Below are 19,944 nucleotides of genomic sequence, written 5' to 3'. Positions count from 1 at the left end.
CGTGCCGCAGCAGTGAAGCGAGCGGCCCCGTTCAAAGACGAGAAACTCCAGGAGACCCTCTGGTGAACCTGACCCTCGGCCTGGCCTCCCCGGGGAAGGGCGCCTGGGTGTCCCCCGAGGCTGGCTGGCTCTACATCAGCACCGTGCCCACCACCTCGAGCTTCCTGACTCAGCCTCCGCGTACCGGAACGCGGGACGCGGACAAGGGGATACGAGGCCCCTGAGGGCCCGGCACTGCTCAGAGGCGCCCAGGCCTTAGCAGCCTGTCGTCCGCTCTCTGAAGCCGGGGAAACCAAGACTGACCTGAGGACCCGCTGCGGATCAGAGACCAGGGTCAAGCGTCATCACCCGCCCTTCCACACACACGCCCCCATCTGCCCACCCACCTACCTGCCTGTTCTGTGCATCACCTACCGACCCATCCCCCTACGCCCATCCACTCATAAACTCGCTCGCCATCCTTCCACCCATCCATTTATTATTTTACCCATTTTTACCCAGTTTACCCATTCACCCACCCATCAATCCAACAAATATTTGTTGGACATCCACTGTGAGTAACCATATATAACCTTCCTACTCTCACAGAATTTATAGTCTCAAAACAAGGACAGACATTAGTCTACTAATCACGCCAATCAATGTACAATTGCAATCCTTGAAGGAACTGTTCACAGCGCTGTGAAAGCACATAGCTAGGTGACCTGAGAAAGTCTAGGGGCCAGGGAAGATTTCCCTGAAGGTCAGAGAGTTGAACTGACATCTGAAAGCTAAGCAGGAGAGGGAAAGGCTTTAAGGCAGAGCTCCCAGGCAGAGAAAGAACATGTACAAGGGCCTGTGGCGCTCGTGAGAAACTGAAAGAACGTGGCTGGGGTGAACTGGGGGAAAGAGCCTGGCACGAGACCACGCAGCAGAAGCAGGGTGCGGCACTGCCGCCACAGCTGTGGTGGCCTCAGCCAAGAGACAGGGGCGCCTGAAGGGCAATGGGAAGCCACCAAGCAGACCGTGAGAAGGGACTGAAGAGGACAAAAATGAATGGGGCAGACAGGAGAGGCTGCTGGCTCCATCCAGCTGAGAGGCGATGGTGGCCTGGACCGAGCTGATAGATGCTGGAGATGTGGACGGAGTTTAAAGAGATTTAGGGGAAGCGGACTTGGCCCAGTGGTGAGGGCGTCCGTCTACCACATGGGAGGTCCGTGGTTCAAACCCCGGGCCTCCTTGACCCGTGTGGAGCTGGCCCATGCGCAGTGCTGATGCGCGCAAGGAGTGCCCTGCCATGCAGGGGTGTCCCCCGCGTAGGGGAGCCCCACGCGCAAGGAGTGCGCCCCAGAAGGAGAGCCGCCCAGCGCGAAAGAAAGTGCAGCCTGCCCAGGAATGGCGCTGCACACACTTCCTGTGCCGCTGACGACAACAGAAGCGGACAAAGAAACAAGACGCAGCAAATAGACACAGAGAACAGACAACCGGGGGGTGGGGGGGCGGTTTAAGTAAATAAATAAATCTTTGGGGAAAAAAAAAAAGATTTAGGAGGTAAAAAGCCATCAGGTGAGTGAGGAAACCTGAGGGGGGATGGTGGGGGAGATGTGAAGGCTGACTCTCAGGGCCTGGGTGCTTGTGGTGCCGCTGACGAAACGGGGACCAAGAGAGTGGGAGGAAGCCAGGGCAGAGGTGGATCCCAGGCTTGGAAGAGAGGAGCTGGCTGGCTCCCAGGCCCGTTCTCGCCGCCACAGCAGCCACTGCTCCTGCTTCCTCGGCGCCCCCCACATGCCTGGTTTGTCTGCTGCCCCACCCCCCACGTGCCTGGTTTGTCTGCTGCCCCCCTCCCATGTGCCCGGTTTGTCTGCTCCCCACACCGCGGGGGTGCCGGGTTTGTCTGCTCCTCACACCGTGGGGACGCCCGGTTTGTCTGCTGTCCATACCATGGGTGCCAGGTTTGTCTGCTGCACCCCCATGTGCCCGGTTTGTCTGCGGCCCACACCACGGGGTGCCCGGTATGTCCGCGGCCCACACATTGGTGCGCAGGCTGTGTCTGCGGTCACAAAGACCCAGATCCAAACCGCAGCTCCACCGCCATGCGATCCTAGCTACGCTACCTAACCTCTCTGCGTCTCAGCTTCCCCTCTGTAAAAAGGAGCAACACGCCTCCTTCCAGGGGTGTGTCGGGAGGATGGAATGAATGAGGGAAAAGGGTCAGACGTGTAACGCAGGCTCAGCATGCAGCTTCCCTCCTGGTTCCCTGCGCACCCACGCTTGTGCTGAGAGTTCCCACCACCACGCAGAAGCCCTGGCACGCCCAGTTACAACAGCAGAAGCCCCGCCTGGGGGAGGGCCTGGGCAGGGGCGTTGGAAGCTCTGGGGAGGACACACCAAGTCCCTGGTTCAAGAGGGCAGAACCTGAGGCTGGGCCGTCCCCCGGAAGGGAAGGGGGGCGTGATTCCGGGACCCTCCTGGGGCCGTTCCACCCCGGCCCTCCCCTGGCGGGAGAGTGGACCTGTTTTCAGAGCACGGCGAGGCCGGCGGCCGCCGCGGGCGCAGGGCGGGCGGGCAGCGCACCTGGTAGTAGTGGAAGATGGAGTCGGCCATGGGGTCCTTCCCTGGCACCGTGGAGGTCCACAGCTTCTTCATGAAGAACACCTGGTAGGTGAGCGAGGGCACGACCCCTGTGACACAGGGCGGCCGGTCAGCCGGAGGGGCCCCGCACAGAGGGTGCCGCGTCCCTCCCAGCCCAGCCGCGGGAAGGCCTCGGGTCCCACCAGGCGGGCCAAGCGGGGCGGCCCCGAGCCAGCACCTGCCCTGCTCTGGGCCTCAGGTGATCCGGGGCCCGCCCTCACGGTACCGTCTTTGACCGGCCGCGCTTTCTTTATCCAATCTGTCAGATGTCGAACAAAGTCGAAGAAGAAGTCGTTCTCAGGGACGCTGATGACCTAGGGACGTGGCCATGCTAGTTCTCTCCTCTTAGGTCAACAAACACTGAGGTTTCCCTCTCCCACCCCGGGCCGGCTGGTGGCCCTGTCTCTCGGGGAAGGCTCCCACTGCCAGCTGGAGGGGTTTTCCGTGTATCAGCCCCACGGCCACCCCAAATGTGCCTGTTGAGTGTCCCCAAAACACAGCCCACTTCCTGCCCCAAGTGACAGTCATTCAGCCAATATGTTCTGAATGGTGCTCGGCGTGGGGAGAGGGCAGGGGACAGCCTGCGCAGTGACCTTCTCTGGCAGCCGAGCCTGACTCCTCCACAGGCTCTGAGCTCCCCTGGGCCGGGGCCACAGCAGGTCATGTCTGGGTCCCCAGTGCGTAGCAGAGGGTCGGGCGTGACGTGGGAGACAGACGTGGCTGCAGTCACCCACTGGATCGTCAGAAAGAAGCAGGCGGGAGCACCTGATTCTGCTGAGATGGTCAAGGAAGGCTTCCCATGGGAGGAGGCTTAGAGCTGCGCTGGGCAGACGTCCACGGGCAGAGCGGTGGGGAAGGGCAAGGGGAGGGAGTGGCAGGGCAGGAGCCAGGCCCACGGGGAGCCGAGCCCCGCTGTGTGCTGCTGGATAAATCACTGAGCCTTCCTGAGCCCTAGTTTTGTGATGTTAAATGGGGATATTCCCACCTCCTGTCAAAGGTTAGCCAAGAGTCCACGGACTCCAGTCATGGCAGCTGGGGGACCAGTCAGAGCAGAGTGTGGCGAGTGCCTGGGTGCTGGGACAGGCTGAGAAGCCCTGTGTGAGCAGAATGAAGAGAGCCTGCTCGTGCCTCCAAAGGGGCCGTGCCACACCTCAGAGGAGGAGGCTTAGGGGCGGCTGCTCGGCGTAAGGGGAACCGCCGTGGACATGGAAGGAGCTGGGTGCGGATGCCTCAGGCGAGCCCCTCTCTCTGTCCCGTGTCAGTCTCTGTCTCTCTCTCTCTCATGACTCCGACACACCACAGCCAGCCAACAGCTCACCTTGTCGGCAATTTTGACGAAGAGGCTGAAGCCCTCGGAGGACTTGAGGAGCAGCCGGGCGGCGATGTTCTGGCAGAAGTCCCTGGCCTTAGTGCTGGACTCCACCTCGAAGGCCTGCGGGCGGCACGGGCGTGGCTGCGGCGGGGCCGTCCCCAGGGGCCCAGGTCCCGCTGACCCCCGCTGCGCCCCCACGTGCCCGTGGCACCCCAGGAGGCTCGGCTCGGGGTTTAAGAAGAGGGACCAGGAAACGCTCGTGCCTGGGTCTCCCCAGCTCCTGCCCCTCCCCGCCCGGTAGGACTTGGCCTGGCAGGTGCTGGCCCTGGCTGTACCAGGACAAGTGACAGGACGAGACCAGGCGGCTGGAGGGAGAGGGCCCGGAAGAAGAGAAAAGCAGAATTCTAAAAACGGGGAAGGGAGGAGAGGGGAGGCAACTGGTCAGACAAAAAGGGACCTGAGAACCTGACAGAGGCTGGATGGAGAGAGGCAGGGCAGCTGCCCCCTGAGCCCGGGCGGGACAGGACAGGCATGCAGGGCGCGTTTCTGCCCTCATGAACGGGATCCTATTGGGGCATTTCGGAGGGTCTCTGCTCTCTGGAGGGACTGTGAAAACTAATTTTAGATGTCAGACTGAAGATGACCTGAATGACAGGCCATGCCGAGACAAGGGCAGAGCTGGGACCCGTGAGGCGCTGGCATGACGGAAAGACAAGCAGGGCCCTTCGGAAGAGGAGCGAGATGGGGTCTTGGGGGCTCGGGGCGATAGGGAAGGCAGGACCCAGGGCCCGAGCTGGGCTTGGGGAGGTGGCCCCGACACCAGCCGAGCTCACAGGACCGCTGTCCAGGGCAGAGCCCCTCGGGGAGGGAGGGGGCCGCTCAGGGAAGTAGGGGCTTGGGGGGAACCCAGGGCCCGGGCCCTCTGGCCTGGGGTGTCGATCGCTCCTGACCGGGCCGGGCTCCCCTGGAGGGCAGGAGGCTGGGAGAGGGGCCCGGGCGCCCCGGGTCAACTGAGCGGGCCCAGCCTGCCCGGCGTCCACACACCACAAGGCCAGCGGCCCTCACCTCATCGGTGTCGTCGGGGAAGTAGACCTTGTGGAAAATCTGCGTGGTTTTGTGCTGGATGGCCTCCACCTCCACCAGGTGCGGGGGGTACTTTCGGGACCCGTTTCTGAAAAGCGGGGGGCAGGCAGTGGGCACACAGAGCCAGGCGCTGCCGGGCTTGAGGGGGGGCGGGCGTGGGCATGGAGGGCACCTGGAGAGGCCCACCAGGCCTAACCCCACTTCGCCTCTCGGCGCCTGGTGCTCCTCGTCCATAAAACGGGGGGATGCTGGTGCCCAGAGCAGAGGGCTGTGGGGCGCCCGCGTGAAGTGCAGGCCGCAAGGGTCTCAGCCGGGCCTGCAGCGCCGCCCTGGGTCTGCGCCTCCACGGCCCAGCAGCGAGCAGCACCTGCCCCTCGACCCGCGCAGCCTGGGCTGGGGGCCGTCCCCACTGCCCGCCGCGCGGCTCGGGGCTCAGGGCAGGGCCGTGGCGCTGTGCGGTCCTGTCAGCTCCCAGGACTGTCCCGCAAACCCGTCGGCGTGCCGGCCCCCAAGCCCTGGGCCCGCCACGCCACCCTCCTGCGGCCCGCGCACCTCAGGGCCTTCTGGAGCCGCTGCAGGCAGTCGCCAGCAAGCGGGCAGTGCTTGCGGGACTGCAGGAAGCGCTGCACATGCGGCAGGAGGACGTTGCTGGGCGGGAAGAGACCTGTGCACAGCCAGAGCAGCTCCCAGCCCCGCTCCTCGCTATACCTGCAGGAGGCGGGGGCGCGGTGTCCAGCAGGGCACACAGGGACCTGTGCACCCATGCCCCCACCCTGCAGCCCCTCACACGGAGGCTTGCACTGCCCCGAGCCCCACCCGTCTGAGGACCGATGCGCCCACCTTCCTGACAGCCAGATCCTGCGGGTGCCATTCAAAGGGTCCCCCAACGGTGCCAGGCCCCAGCCTTGGTCACCAGCCCAGTACGGGGCAACTGCCAGAATGAAAGTCCACCACGTCGCCCAACGGTCTGCTTGGTTCGGCTGAGAAACTTTTCGGGGCAAGACTTTCTCGATGAAGGAAGCAGCGCACGGTTTATATTCTGACACAAGTATTTGAACCCACTGCAGACCAGCACGTTGAGTAGCCCTGGGTCAGCCTGGCCCCTGGGCTCAGGCCCCGCCTCCTGGGCCATCCCTTCTCTGTCCAAGGTGCCATCTTCAGACTGATGGTCGTAGAGGAAAGAAGGGCTTACGCATCTCTGCCCTGAGACCCAGTACCCAGGGGACGTCACGGGGAAGCCAGTCAAGGCTGGCTGAGTGGAACTGAGCCTGGGACGGGGGCAGGGGTAGGCAGAGGTCTGGGAAGGAGGCACACTGGGCTCCCGCCCTCAGACAGCACTTGGTCCTGCTTCTTTTTACAACCACTCAGTCCCTGGCCTGACCCAGCCCCAGGCGGAACCTCCTTGCTGCACAGCCATCCCTGGGCCCCTGGGCCTGCAGCCACCTGCCCCTGGGGCACCACCAGACTTCTGCGCCACCTCCCCACTCCAGCCCGGCTCCTCACTCCCCAGCTGATCATGAAGACATTGGCAGAGATCCGCGGAAACAGCGTCGCAGCTCTGGCACCACCCGCGTGTTGAGGGAACCCAGGGGAGGAAGCCACTGAGCCTGACAGGAGAGAACCCTGGATGGCTTCGTGGAGGAGATGGCATTTGAGCTGGGCTTGGAAGGAAGAGGCAGATGCTCATGCAGAGATGGGGATGACGGGTTTTCCTGGCTGTGAGTACAGCATGGCCAAAGACCCGGCAGTGTGGAAAGACCTGATGAACGATTTGAGGGTGGATCTGGGCTGGGGGATAGAGTGAGTAGTGAGTGACAAAGCCAGGGAGGGGAGTAGGGCAGGCGGAAGGGGAGAGGGTGGGCCTTTCCCAGGCAGGTGCTTCCTGCACCTGCCTCTAGCCAGCCCAGCACGGAGGGAAGGTGGCATCCTCTGGACTGAACACGCCCAATCCACGAGACTGTCACTGCCAGGGATGGTTCATCTGACCACGACCTGAGCCTGCGGGCAGACAGCCGGGGTCTGGGCTGGGGAGGGGCACCCGGAGGCGGCCCAGGCAGGGAGCGGCAGGGAGTTCTGAGGACCCGGGAGGACTTAGGGCTGTGACACTTGGTGACGGACAGGCTGACAAGGTACAGGCCTCTGTGATTCTCCTGAGAGCCACTGACTGTGCACGCTGGATGGACTGTGTGAATACAATTATTTTTTAAAAAGACAGGTATGAGACAGGCATGGAAACAAATTTGCTGATGTTTAGCAGAAGAAAGTATCCTGAGGCCACGGGAATTGCCTTTCTGGGTCACTCCATGGCTCAACAGTGACCCAGAGCTGTGTCTGATGGGGACCCAGGGGACAGCTGCCTCAGGGTCCCCTCAGTTTCCTTCTCAAGGGCTCCCAGGGTCAGGCAAGACCTGCCCAGGCCCTTCAAAGTGCTTTCTTTAGTTCTTTTTAAATTTTGGAATATTGATGTGTTTGTTTTTAATTTCTTTTTTTGCTGTTGTTCTTTTTTTAAAATTATTTTAAAATCGGGGCCCAGCCCCACCGCGGGGCCTGCAGACCCTTCCGGGACGGAGGGGAGCTCTGCCTACGTGCCACCGCGGGCTACGCGCAGAGGGGCAGAGACTGGGGGGTCCGTACCGTACCCCAAGGCACCCTCGAGGATCGCTAGAGAACGCCTTCTCACCGAGGGTGGCCGCCCCCGCCAAGCGCCCCACGGGGCTCCACCGCAAGGTGCTCAGAGACACCCGCCCAGGAAAAGGGGGGGTCTGCGCCAGCGGCGAGCCGGGAGCTCGTTTCTCGCGTCGTGGACGCCCAGCGGCGGGGACACCGGAGCCCGCTGCCTCACGCCCGAGGCCTGGCCGCCTGCCTTCCACGGCCTCCCCGGTGCACGCGGCTAAACCTTCACACAAACGGGGGCAGCGAGGGAGGGCGGGGGCTCCGCTGTGGCGTCTAGGGGACCTGGAACCACACCCCTTCCCCTCGGCGCGGCGCCTCGAGGCCGCCCCCTAGGGATCGCCGCGGACCCCCGCCCGGCCCACCCGATGCAGGGGGCTGGACCGCGACAGGAACCCCGAGGGCACCCCGGCACCCAGAGACGCCACGCAGAGGCCGCGCCGGCCTCGCGCACTTGCTAGGGGAGGCCCCAACACCAAGGCTCCGGCGAACACCAGGCGCGTCCAAGGAGGGGGGCCCGGGCCCCCCCTCAGGCAACTCGGGCAAGACGAGCGAGCTCTCTGGCCCGGGCCCTGCCGCTGGGGCGCACGCGGGCACCCCCCACGCGGAGGGGCCCCTTACCACCCTCGACCGCCGCCCGGGACGAGCGCCCGCGGCGGCGGCCGAAAGGGACGCCGGGAAGGGAGCGGCGCCGCCGCGCGGCCTCGGGCGCCTGAGGCGCCACCTGGCGGGCTCCGGGGACCCCGCGAGGGCCGGCGAGGCGCCCCGCCCGTCAGCAGCGCCAAGGACAGGCCAGTGACGGGGGGCCCTCGGCCAGGGAGCCGGGCCCGCACCCCTGCCCACCCCCGGCCCCCGCGGCGGCCCCCGCGCCCGCCCCTGCGGGGACGGGCTCCCCCAGGCAGGCCCGGCGGCCCCGGGGCGGCGCGCGCCCCCCCAGCAGGCGCATGCCCCTCGGGCTCCCCGCAGGCGCGCGCAGAGGCGTGCGGGCCGCCCCCCGCCGCCCGGGGCCGCGCTCACCGGATGTGGTTGTCAGTCAGCTGCTTCAGGATCTGCACGTACGCCTCGTCCTTGAGGGGCTCGGCCTTCAGGGCTCCCTCGAAGATCTGGTCCGTGAGCTCGTTGACCGAGCGCGTCCTCTTGGACGGGTAGTCGCCCATGTACTTGAGCACGGGTGGGCACTGTCAAGGAAGGGCTCGTGGCCAGGGCAGGGGCGCGGGGGCAGGCGGCCGCCCGCCCAGGGCGTCAACCCGGGCAGGTCCCTGAGCTGCTCGTCCAGGAGGCGGGCACGGCCGCCCGCCCGTCCCACGCCCACTACCACCCTCTGCTCACTTCCTCCAGGGGCCGCCTCGGGGGCCGGCCCGCCCCAGCCCCCAACCCCACGGCCGAAGTGCTCCCAGCTTCTGCAGCGGGCCTTCCAAATCGCACATCTGCCCGTGCCACCCCGTCCTGTGGCTCCCCTGGCCTCGAGACGGTCCAAGCTTCTTAACACAGCCGGGGACCTCCCCTGCCTGCAGAGTCCCCCCCTGAACAACGCCCTCGAGCTCTGCCGAATTACTTGGTGCCCCTGAAACAGCCCTGCTCTCATTTGCCCCAGGGACGCTGTACACGCTCTTCCCTCTGGGAACCCTTCTCTCCCCTTTGTGTGGCTAAATCCTACACGGCCTCCAGGCCTCACCCTGATAGCACTTCCTCCAGGAAGCCCTCCTGTTCCCACTCTAAAGCCAGCAGGGTCACAGTGTGCCCTGGCCCCGGCACAGCGCTCATCCCAGCCTTAAAACGGCCCGCAGCCCCTCCCCTCCCCTCTCAGCAGGGGACGCACCCTGGGGCCGGTCACCCTGGGTCCCCGTGCAGGCCCCGCCCACGGCATGATAAACACCCGTCCACTGAATGGCAGGGTCAGGGGACAGTGGGTGAGGCAGCACCGGCCACACTGTAGGGTGCCGGGCGCATGGCTGGGGTCATGCCGTCCCCGCCCCCTCCCCATCTGCCAGCTGAGCCCCTCAGGAGGAAGCAGGTGTCTGGACACAAAACCCAGGGTCCGCTGGGGGCCCCCTCCCCTGGGCCCCCTGGCGCCGCACGCTGCTGCGGATATCGGTGAAGGCCACGCAGGCCTCCTGCGACAGCTCCTCGCTGCCCAGGATCTTCTTGAGCAGCGCCTGCTTGAGCGGCTCCCGCGTGTGGCTCCACAGCCGGTCCTTGCCGCGCGCCTTGGACACCATCACGCGGCTCAGCGTGTGCTTGGGCGGGGGCCTGGCCCGGGACAGGGGACAGTCAGCCGCGGGCCCCGCCAGCGGGCTGGGCCCAGCCCCTACATGGGTGAATTTGTCTTCCAGCCCCCAAAGAAGGCCCCGCGGCGAGACCCCCCGGGGACGGGTGTGCGCGGAGGGGCCAGCCCTGCCCTCCCTGCTGTGCGCCGTGACCCAGGCTCAGCTAGCCATCCCGAGCCTCAAGGACTCAGCAGCACAACGTGCACCTGCCGCCCCGGCCTCTTCCTGCTCCGGCCTCCTCCTCCCACCCTCTCGGGGCAGGCCGTGCGGCTCTGGGTCCCGGCCCCTCTCCTCCCCGGAGCCCACCTGAAGTAGTCGTAGGAGAACTCCTCCAGGGTGTACGGCTTGGCGCGCACCTCGGGCTCGGCCGTGCGCAGCTGCAGGAGCCGGATGACGTCCTGCCTCTGATCGGGGGTCATGGTGACCAGGGCCTGGAGGCCGGGGGGAAGGCGCTGAGGCCAGCTCGCCACCGGGGCCCCAGTGGCAAAGCCCGAGGCTTCCAGGCCGGGGCTGGGAGACTCTGTCCCCGGCTCTGCCCCCTGCTCTGAAGTCCCTGAGCTCGCTGGCCGAGCCGGTCAGGAAGCCTGGACAGGGCAGGGGCTTGCGGCGGGAGGCCTGCTCGGGCAGCAGAGCCGGGCTCTGGAGCACCTGAGAACCGGGCCTGAAGCCTCAGGGCTGCACCGAGGGGAGCCCCTGGGAGGACCCAGCGCCTGGCCCGGCCTCCCTCCCGGCGCTGCCTTCCCCACCCCTCCAGGCCTCCTCCTCCCCCCAGGCCCCGGCCCCCTGGCAGTTTTGCCCATTTCTATGCCCCTGCCCGCGCAGTTCAGGTTTGACAGCTGCTGGGGTCCCTAAGACCCCTCGGTTGTCTTCACAGAAGCTGCAGACCATTAAGCTCCCGCAATCCCTCGCTCCATTTTACGGACGTGGGAAGAGGATAAAGAAGAGCCCGGGGGGACCACCCCCCACCCACCACATAACCCCCAGGGCACGCACCACAGTCTCCTGCAGCGGCCTGGTCACGGTGGGCATGACGTACACGCAGTCGGTGGGGAAGTCCCCGCGCTGCTTGGTCCTCTCGTTGATGCCGCTGGCCCAGCCCGAGTTCATGACCTGCTCGCCCGTGTCGCGGTCCAGGATGATGAGGTCGCCCTTGGCGAAGCTGAGGAAGCCTGACTCCTCGCCCGCTGGGGGCAGGGGTGAGCGGGGCCGCAGAGGGGCAGAGAGGGGGGCCGAGGTGAGCCTCTTCATTTGTGTTGACCTGTCAGCGCCACTCCCCGCTTAGCCTCGGAGGCCCCGTCCACTCGAGCCCGTGCACCAGCCATGCTCCCCCCACCTCACCACGGCCCTCCACAGGGCCACCAGGGAGGGCCACTCCCCCGCTCAAAGCCCTTCCATGGCTCCCCGTGGCCCTTGGGAGAAGCCCACGCCCTAGACGCGCTCACAGGCCTGCTGCGACCTCGTCTTCCGGACTTGAGCCACCTCGGGTCTTACCCGCTTCCCTCTCCTTGCCTGTTCCCCAAACCAAATCATCTGCGGCACCCCACAAGGGCCGCCCTTCTCCGCCTCCCTGCTCCTGCTCTCCGCTCTGCTCAGTACACTGCCCAGACATCACTTCCTCCTGCAGCCCCCGGCTCTCCTCTGGGCTCCCGCAGCCTCAGGGTGGCAGGGCGGCCACTGTTCCCCGGGAGGGCCAGTTCATCTCGTTTGCCAGGCTCTGCCCAGGGCCCGGGCACCCCGGAGGTGCTCAGTCGGGGTGTCGTGAATGCTGTTATCATTTGAAGGTGGTGAGTCCTTGGAGAACACCGAGGAGGAACCCCTGATCTAACCTGGGAAGGTGGCAGGTAATATGGACTGAAAGACTGGGGTAAGTGGCCAGGCAGAGAGAGGGCAGAGGGAGGAAGAGAACAAGGAGGGCGAGGAGGCTCCCAGCAGGCACAGACGGGAGGCACAGAGTTCAGTCACCTGGTCTAATGGACCCAGAGGTGTCTGGGGAAAGATGGGGAACAAGGCAACAGCAGCCTTGGCTGCCAGGCCAAGGTCAAGCCCAAGGTCAAGGGTGTACACGGCCCGGCAGTACACACCCGGAGCCACTCACCAGGGTTGGGGTTGTCCTGTAGGGCCACCACGTACTTGGACCTCTTCCGGAGCCCCTCCAGGAAGGTGACGACGAGGTCACGGATGTCCTCTGCGTTGCTGGAGGTGAAGGTGTACTCGTCCCCCTTGATGGTGGCCAGCGTGAAGCTGGGGGACAGCAGCTTTGCTCCCCTGCAGGACCAACACGGAGAACAGGGCCCCGCGGCGGTCAGTCCTGCCCGGCCCGGGTGAGGTGCAGCGCAGCCCAGAGCCAGTGAGACGTGGCACTCCCTGAAGGAGACCGAGGCCGGCCGGCGTCAGGCATGTGGCCCTGTGCAGCCCACACACCTTCGGCCAGCGCCAGACACGGCCCACAGGGCGGTCGGGCCTGGCCCAGGGCAGACAAACCCCCGTCAGACCAAGGCCAGGCCCAGCCAAGGGGACGGGGCCAGCCAGGGCGGGACGGGCCTGGACACACGCATCTCAGCCAGTCAGGTGCGGTCCAGCAGGAGGCCCGACTGGCCTGGCCACCTCCCCTTTGCCTGGCCAATTCCCTCTCGCCCTCCAGATCGCAGCCTAGATACCACTTCCTCCAGGGAGCCCTCCTTCCCTCCCCACAGCCCCGTCAAACTGATCTTTGCTTTACAAGGGCCTGTGCTATGCCTGCCTCCCCTCACTGAAGCCCCCAGAGGCCGAGGACCGTCTCGTCACCACTGCATCCCACAGGTCGGAGCTGGACATGGCCCAAGCACTGGGCCCTCAGACACAGCCCGGGTCGGCCTCGGGGACAGCCAGGCTATTGCAGGCACCCCCGCTGCGAGGGTGCTGGAAACACCCTCGCCCCCCCCCCTCCTCCGCGCAACACACTTGTGAGTTTACAACGAGCTCTCCCGGCGCTCAGTGCACTTACTCCTCCCCAGTGCTCTTGAAGGCAAGGATTGAGACCCCTATTCTGGGGACGAGGAGATGGACATGAGTCCCACCCAGACCCCTGCATCCCAGGCCAGGCTCCTTCCAGAAGGGTCCTCGCTGCTAGGGGGAAGGTGCCCGGGGGCTCTGCACAGAGCTGCACAAACTGCCCACTCGCCGTGTGACCAAGACGTCACCTCGTGTGACCGCAGTGATGTCCTCTGTGACATGGAGACTCCCCTCTAAGACCCCCACGACCCAAGGAAAGCTCCGGGGCCCTTCCCCTCTGTCGTCCGTGCCTCCACCTGGCCCCTCCTCACCTACTGCTGGAGACGGCCATTATTTCAGGGAAGGAAAGCTCCAGAAGCACCTGCTCCTGCTCATCCACAAAGTACACACCAGTCCAGTTGACGGCCACGATGACGTCGTTCTTGGGGAGGCTGGGCCCTGGGGTGGAGAAACCGAGGCACTGAGAGGGAGGCTGTCCCGGCCCTGAGCTCAGCCCTTCCCAGTCCTTATCCCCGCCGGGGCGGCAGCCGGCCTGGAGCGTCCTGGGGTCCATTCCAGAGATGGGCACCCGGGGCTCCGAGAGCTGGGACGCAGGGTTTCACTAGGAAACCAAGTTCCATCCCATGCCACCCACTAGGCTTTGTGCCGCTTCAGACAAGTGCCTGCCTCACGCTGGTGTGGGGTCTGGAGAGGAGCTGGACTGATGGAGAGCCAGGGCTCCCCCCAGCCCTGGTATGTGGTGACCCTGTGTAGCAGTTTGATATGGTTATGAATTCCAAAAACAGATATTCCAAAAATAGATTTGCAGTCTGATCTGTACCTGGGCCTGAGTTATGATTAGGGCTTTAATTGGGCCACATCATTAGGGCATTGAGTCCCTACCCCTTGATGGGTGGGGACTCACAGATAAAAGGCATGGCAAAGGACAGAGTAGGGGGTTTCTGATGTTGGAGTTTTGATGTTGGAGTTTAACACTGAAGTCTTAAGCGGGAGCCCCAGAGAAAGACACAGAGCTGTTTGCCTGATAGTCTACAGCTGACCTTGTGGAGAAACTAGAGGAGCTGAGTCCAGAGGAACCCAGGAAGCCTGAACCCTCCCAGACGTCAGCTGCCATCGTGCCCCAACACGTGGAAGTAGACTTTGGTGAGGGAAGTAACTTATGCTTTATGGCCTGGCATCTGTAAGCTCCTACCCCAAATGGATACCCTTTAGCCCAGCAGATTTCTGGTACTTCACATCAGCGCCCCTTCGGCTGACTAATACACCCTGCGGTGCCAGCACGAGCTCAGAGCCCAGCCCAGAGCAGGTGCCCGGGGACGGCGGCCCACAGGGTGGCCGAGCACTGGCCCCTGCGGGTTTCTACCAGCCACGCCCATCCGCAACATCACAGAGCCAGCCCACCGCCCTCCTGTGTGCGCAGTAGGCACTTTAACGATTCAACACTCGTTCAAATGCTCCATCCAGCGTGCCTGTGAGCACCGACCGTGTCCCAGAGAAGACACAGCCTCGGCCCCACTCCACCAGTCCAGTGTTTTGAACCCTACAGCCTCCTCCCCACGCCCCGTTCTTTCCTGCCAATGGGGTTCTGTATCTGTTTCGGGGGAGCAAGCCAGTGCCAGCCTCCCAGGGTGAATCTTTATTGGTCTAAGCCAATAAAGATGATTTCATTCCCTTGCCAGTGAGTGGCTTAGGAAGGGGCCTATGGCCTAATTCTAGCTAATCAGACATGAAGGGCAGTCTGCTAAGGTGAGAAGAAACTTCTGGGCAAGGTTTCTTGGCTCTTAAGGAACAGGAAGGGATAGTTCCTTTTCTGCCCATGGATACTGGTGTTTGAGGCAATGGTGGAGCTGCTGCAGCCATCTTAGAATCATGAAGAGAGCTGCTGAGTTTCCCGTCAGTTGCAGCCAGAAAAGCCCTGACTGATAGTGAGGGATGTCTCCCCTCTTCCCAGGTGCGGCTGACATGAGACAGGATACACAAGACACCCACTACCTTGTCTGGCCCCGGGCTAGCGGTATTCAGCTCCACTGGGCTCATTTCCCTGTGGGCATTTCCTCCCCCCAAAAAGCTCCAGCCATTATCCCATCGCCCATAAGCTCTGGGCATCCGTCCCTGGGGACTGTAACAGAGCTGAATGGAACTATCTGGCCACACCCCTGCCGGGGGCATCCAGCCTGCCTGCACACCACCATGCCTGGAGCCCACTCCTCAGATGCAGGGTGGCTCTGCCTCCTGTCAAGCTGATGCACCGAGTGCAAAGCCGGGGCCAGCGCTGGGCCCGGGGTTGGGGGCCAGTAGGGCAGGCAGGAGGAGGCAGGCCCACTCAGTGACACAGACCGGAAAAGCCCAGCAGCCCTGCAGGCAGGCGCTCCGCTGACAGGGGAGCCTGGCTCAAGCCATTGAGCTGGGGCCAGAGAGCCAGGGGCTGGAGACGGGCATGGGGGGGACAGCAAGGCCGGAGGGGGAGGGGGTACCTGAGACTTTGTAGGCCTCATAAAACCTGGAGAAGAGCAAGGGCCACTTGAAGCGGGCGTAGTTGACCACGTCCTCTTTGACCTTCTGGACGTCAGCTCTCCTCTGGGCATAGATCCCCTGGAACAGGGGAGAGAGGATTGGGGTGGGGGGGAAGCCAGGGTACAAGCTCGGCCTGCAAATCAGATACCCTGGCCCCCGCCAGGTGCGGCCCAGGGCTCCCACGTCCTCTGAGCACCATGGCCTTGCCCCATTCCCACAGCCCACCTCTGCCCCATCACCCTGCCTTTCTCTCTCTCTCTTTTTTAAGGAGGTACCAGGGATTGAACCCGGGACCTCATACATGGGAAGCAGGTGCTCAACCGCTGAGCTACACCCGCTCCCCTCTGCCTTCCTCTTAACTCGCCCAACATCAGGTGCCACCTCTGCGCAGGTCGTGGGGGTACAAACATGGGCCCCACCCCAGGGAGCTCTCGATCCAGCAAGAGAGGTAGGAAAGCCAATTCCAGCCAGCGTGCTCCGTGTGCACAAGGCCCAAAGGCACGGGGCAGGAGGCATCTGGGGAACGGGGTGCTAGGGCCAAGCAGAGGCGTGCAGGCTGGGCAGGTGTGGGAACCAGCTCACAAGGAACTGGGGCTCAGCCGCAGCTGCGAGATCAGACCCGAAGAGAGGCTGACCCAGGTGAGGCCAGCAGGAGAAGGATCAGAGTGGGGGGAGTAGGTGGAGCCTGCAAGCAGGGAGAGCAGGGAGAAGACACCACCGTGCTCCTGGCAGGAAACGACCGTGCCGCAACGACAGCCCCAGCGTGACTGGGGTTAAAAAGACCACGGAAGGGCCTGAGGTGTTGGGGAGATTTGGAGGGATGAGTGAACTCCTGGTTCTTTACGATATACAGATATTCTAAGTCCAGGAGAAGACGTAAAGCTGTATGTGTGTGTCCCCACGTTTACTGCTGTGATGCTGTCTGCTGAGATGGCCGGAGCAGTGGCCTCCCCATAGCAGGGAGGGTTTAGGGGTAAAGAGGCTCAGTGTCTCCAATCTACTCTCAAATGGTTCAGAAAATAGAGTAAGATGCACACACGTGGAGAGAGGGACAACAAGGCACGTGCGGCTCGGTGCAAACTGCCGGTGCTGCTGGGTGGAGGGGCGAAAGCAGCTCCGGTTCTTTGAACTTTTCTTGCAACTTCTCTGTAAGATTGAAATTATTTCAAAATAAGGTGTTTTATAATCACAACATTGTGATTACACTAAAAGCCATTGATGATGCACATAGAATAGACCTTATGGTATGTGACTACCTCTCAATAAAACACTAAATAAGTAAATAAATGTGCAAGCCCAGCCAGAAATAGCAGCTCTGCACAGCAGGGGAAACAGAGAGAGGTTGAGAGGCAAGGAATTTTCTTGCTTGTTTGTCCAGTTTTTGTTTATCATTATCATTATCGAAATAATGAAAATGCTCTAATGATTGAAGTGAGGAATGCACAACTATGAGATTATACCAAATACCACCGAGCGTACACTTTGGACAAATTGTGTGCTTTATTAATATGTAGCAATAAAATTGATGTGTTAAAAAATACACACCACTACCATCCGCCCTTAGAACAATATAAAGCCTCGTCTGCGCACTCTATGGAGACTCTGCGCAGGGCTCTGGGACCCCCCCAGAGCCTCAGTTGAAGGAAGGTCCCACGAGCTTGGCCAGGGATCCTGCCCCACGGACAGACGCCAGGTGAGGTCCGTGACCTCCTTCACGGCTTGGGTCCTTGCCCTTCAGCCCAGGCCCCCAGAAGACCCCGCCAGACCCCTCCCGGCCCGCCTACCTTCTTGTGGGCGGCTACGGCCAGCTGGGCCCACTTCTCCAGTGTCCTCAGCGGCGTGATCTCGCGGTCGGGAATGTAGGTGGGCACCAGGCTCAGGAGGCGCTCCAGGATCATCTCGGAGCCATAGTCCACGAAGTACTGCTGGGAGGCCAGCTCGGCCAGGTCGTCCTCCTAGGTGGGCGGAGACCGTGCCCCTCAGGGAGGCCCTTGAAACGCCCCAGGCGCCTCTCCTGTCCTTGCGCTGCAGCTTCCAGGCACCGGACCTCAGCGGAGCCCTAGCTCCCTAAGGGCAGGGCCACACCCTCCTTCTCTCGCATCCCTGCAGGACCAGCAGGGAGCTGGAGCTCGCCCAGGGCTTGCGCATCTGCTGCTATCCGCCAGGCCCTGTGGAGCAGGCACTGGGGCTGGCAGGAGGGGGGGTGCCTGTCGTGAGAACAGGAGCCCCTGGGTGCCACGCGAGACTGCAACCAGCATGAGAGGAGTGCCTCATCACTACCTCGCCATCTCCTTCACCACAGCCTCCAGGAGGGTTATTCAAAATAGTTAGCAACCAGTGGCTGCACTGTAGCGGCTTAGAGAGCCAGGGGCACTGGGCATTTGCCCCTTTCCTGTGTGGGGCTGGTGCACAGCAGCTCCAGTGATGCCACCCGGGGCTCCAGCCACGAGGGTATGAGAGGAAGGCTCTTGGAGGCCTAGAGGCAAGTGGATATTTTCCAAGTAGCTTCAAAGAACTTCAGAATTTTAGCAACTGATATGGCTATATCAATGCATTCTGACAATATCAGCCCAGCTTACCACCACCACCACCACCACCATCCACACCACCATCTCCTACACCACCATCACCACAATGCCACCACCTCCACACCATCACCACCATCACCATCACCATCGTCTACACCACCATCTCCATCACCACCACCATCACCATCACCATCGTCTACACCACCATCTCCATCACCACCACCACCACCATCACCATCTTCTACACTACCATCACCACCACCATCACCATCACCATCATCTACACCACCATCTCCATCATCACCACCACCATCACCATCACCATCTTCTACACCACCACCACCACCACCACCACCATCACCATCGTCTACACCACCACCACCATCACCACAATGCTATCATTACCACCACCACCATCACGATTTACACCATCACCATCTTCTACACTACCATCACCAATACCACCATGATGCTATCACCACCACTACCGCCGTCACCACCATCACCATCTTCTACACCACCACCACCATCAGCACCACCACCACCATCACCATCTGTACCATCGCCACCACCATCATCATCATGATTTACACCATCACCATCTTCTACACCACCATCACCAACACCACCATGATGCTATCACCACCACCACCACCATCACTATCCACAGTCACCAATATCACCATCACCACTGCCATCACCATCTGCACCATCACCACCACCACCATCACCTACACCATCACCAACACCACCATGATGCTATCACCACCACCACCACCATCACCCCCACCGTCACCATCATCACCTCCACCACCACCATCACTATCACCACTGCCATCACCACCATCACCAACATCAACCTCAACACCACCTCCCCCACCACTACTATCACTACCACCACCATCACCACCCCACCACCTCCTCCACCACCACCTTCCCTCACCATCACCATCTTTATTTCCATCTTCCCCATCCTCATCCCCCATCATAATCACCAATAGAACAAACATATCAGAATCATCTTCACCATTATCATCAAAAGCAAAACAACCACATCACTCCTGCCCTTAGAAGGAGATAAAAGGACACACATTGGCAAACTCTAGTCTAAATGAATGGATCTCTTTGAGGTAGGTAGTGCTAATTCAGGTAGAAGACTGGATAACATTCAGATTCAAGCAGGATAACCTTAACATTAGCTAAGGGTGGATCAAGGACCGTAACCCTGACCGACTTGAGAAAACAGGCGGCTGTGAGCCAAGCAAGCTCAGCCAGAAGGCTCCCTGCCACTCACCTTCTCACATCTGTACTCCCCAAACTTGACTCCGCGCACCACCTGCTGGTAGATGAGGTTGGTGGCCACGTTGTCTTCAGAGGGGTTGTGCCAGGGCGTGAAGACCTCCTTGCGGAAGAAGAGCCTCCACGGGGCGTTGCGCTCCTGGGCGCCCTGCTCCTTGGCATACTGCTCACACTGGGAGATGGCGTCCATGACGTGGTCACTGCCGCTGCCCAGGGAGGACACCTGCAGCACAGGGCCAGTGGTCACAGCAGAGAAGGGTGAACTTGGAGGAGCCACCAAGTGGGCCAACTGTTCTTGTTCAGAGGGAAAAACGGGGCTCAGAGAGAGGCAGGGACGGGGCTAAGGCCACCCAAGAGACAGACCAAAACTGGGGCCTGCCCCCCAGTCACGGGCTCTCACTCAGCACAGCCAGTGATCATCTTTCTAGCCTACATTTTGGGCACAGGCATGCGGGAGTTCCCATTTCCTAGTGCTAGCCTGTTGGGACACCGTGATGGATAAATTTTCACTGAAAACAGGAGGAATCCGTAGGTGAGAAAAATCCAGGTGACCCGTGTCCACCGATATGCTTCTGTCCCTGGACCTGCGAGGGGTGGGGGCACCTCTGCTGGGTGTGATGTTCCCGGTTCTGGAGAAAAATCCCCAGACCCGCAGGGCCAGCTCGGCAGA

The 19,944-nt window shown here is 62.3% G+C and overlaps 1 protein-coding gene across 4 annotated transcripts in view; it reads right to left on the bottom strand.

Moving 5' to 3' along the window:
* MYO7A (myosin VIIA) overlaps positions 1-19,944 on the bottom strand; it is an 80,811-nt gene that overhangs the window by 4,304 nt on the left and 56,563 nt on the right. For 3 of the 4 annotated variants that reach the window (XM_058306025.2, XM_058306024.1, XM_058306026.1), the window contains 14 exons: positions 19,270-19,497; positions 17,232-17,402; positions 15,408-15,525; positions 13,245-13,371; positions 12,038-12,207; positions 10,936-11,126; positions 10,249-10,373; positions 9,768-9,925; positions 8,693-8,846; positions 5,558-5,713; positions 4,988-5,093; positions 3,929-4,042; positions 2,837-2,924; positions 2,554-2,660 (listed from right to left, as the gene is read on the bottom strand). In XM_058306025.2, coding sequence (XP_058162008.1) covers positions 2,554-2,660; positions 2,837-2,924; positions 3,929-4,042; positions 4,988-5,093; positions 5,558-5,713; positions 8,693-8,846; positions 9,768-9,925; positions 10,249-10,373; positions 10,936-11,126; positions 12,038-12,207; positions 13,245-13,371; positions 15,408-15,525; positions 17,232-17,402; positions 19,270-19,497 — 2,013 coding nt within the window. Of the gene's footprint in view, positions 1-2,553; positions 2,661-2,836; positions 2,925-3,928; positions 4,043-4,987; positions 5,094-5,557; positions 5,714-8,692; positions 8,847-9,767; positions 9,926-10,248; positions 10,374-10,935; positions 11,127-12,037; positions 12,307-13,244; positions 13,372-15,407; positions 15,526-17,231; positions 17,403-19,269; positions 19,498-19,944 lie in introns of all 4 variants that reach the window. The other variant, XM_058306023.1, reaches the window with a different exon arrangement.

Source organism: Dasypus novemcinctus, chromosome 10, assembly GCF_030445035.2.
Source record: "Dasypus novemcinctus isolate mDasNov1 chromosome 10, mDasNov1.1.hap2, whole genome shotgun sequence".
Taxonomy (NCBI): domain Eukaryota; kingdom Metazoa; phylum Chordata; class Mammalia; order Cingulata; family Dasypodidae; genus Dasypus; species Dasypus novemcinctus.
Note: the sequence above shows the minus strand (reverse complement) of the source record. Positions and strands in the feature narration are given on the sequence as shown.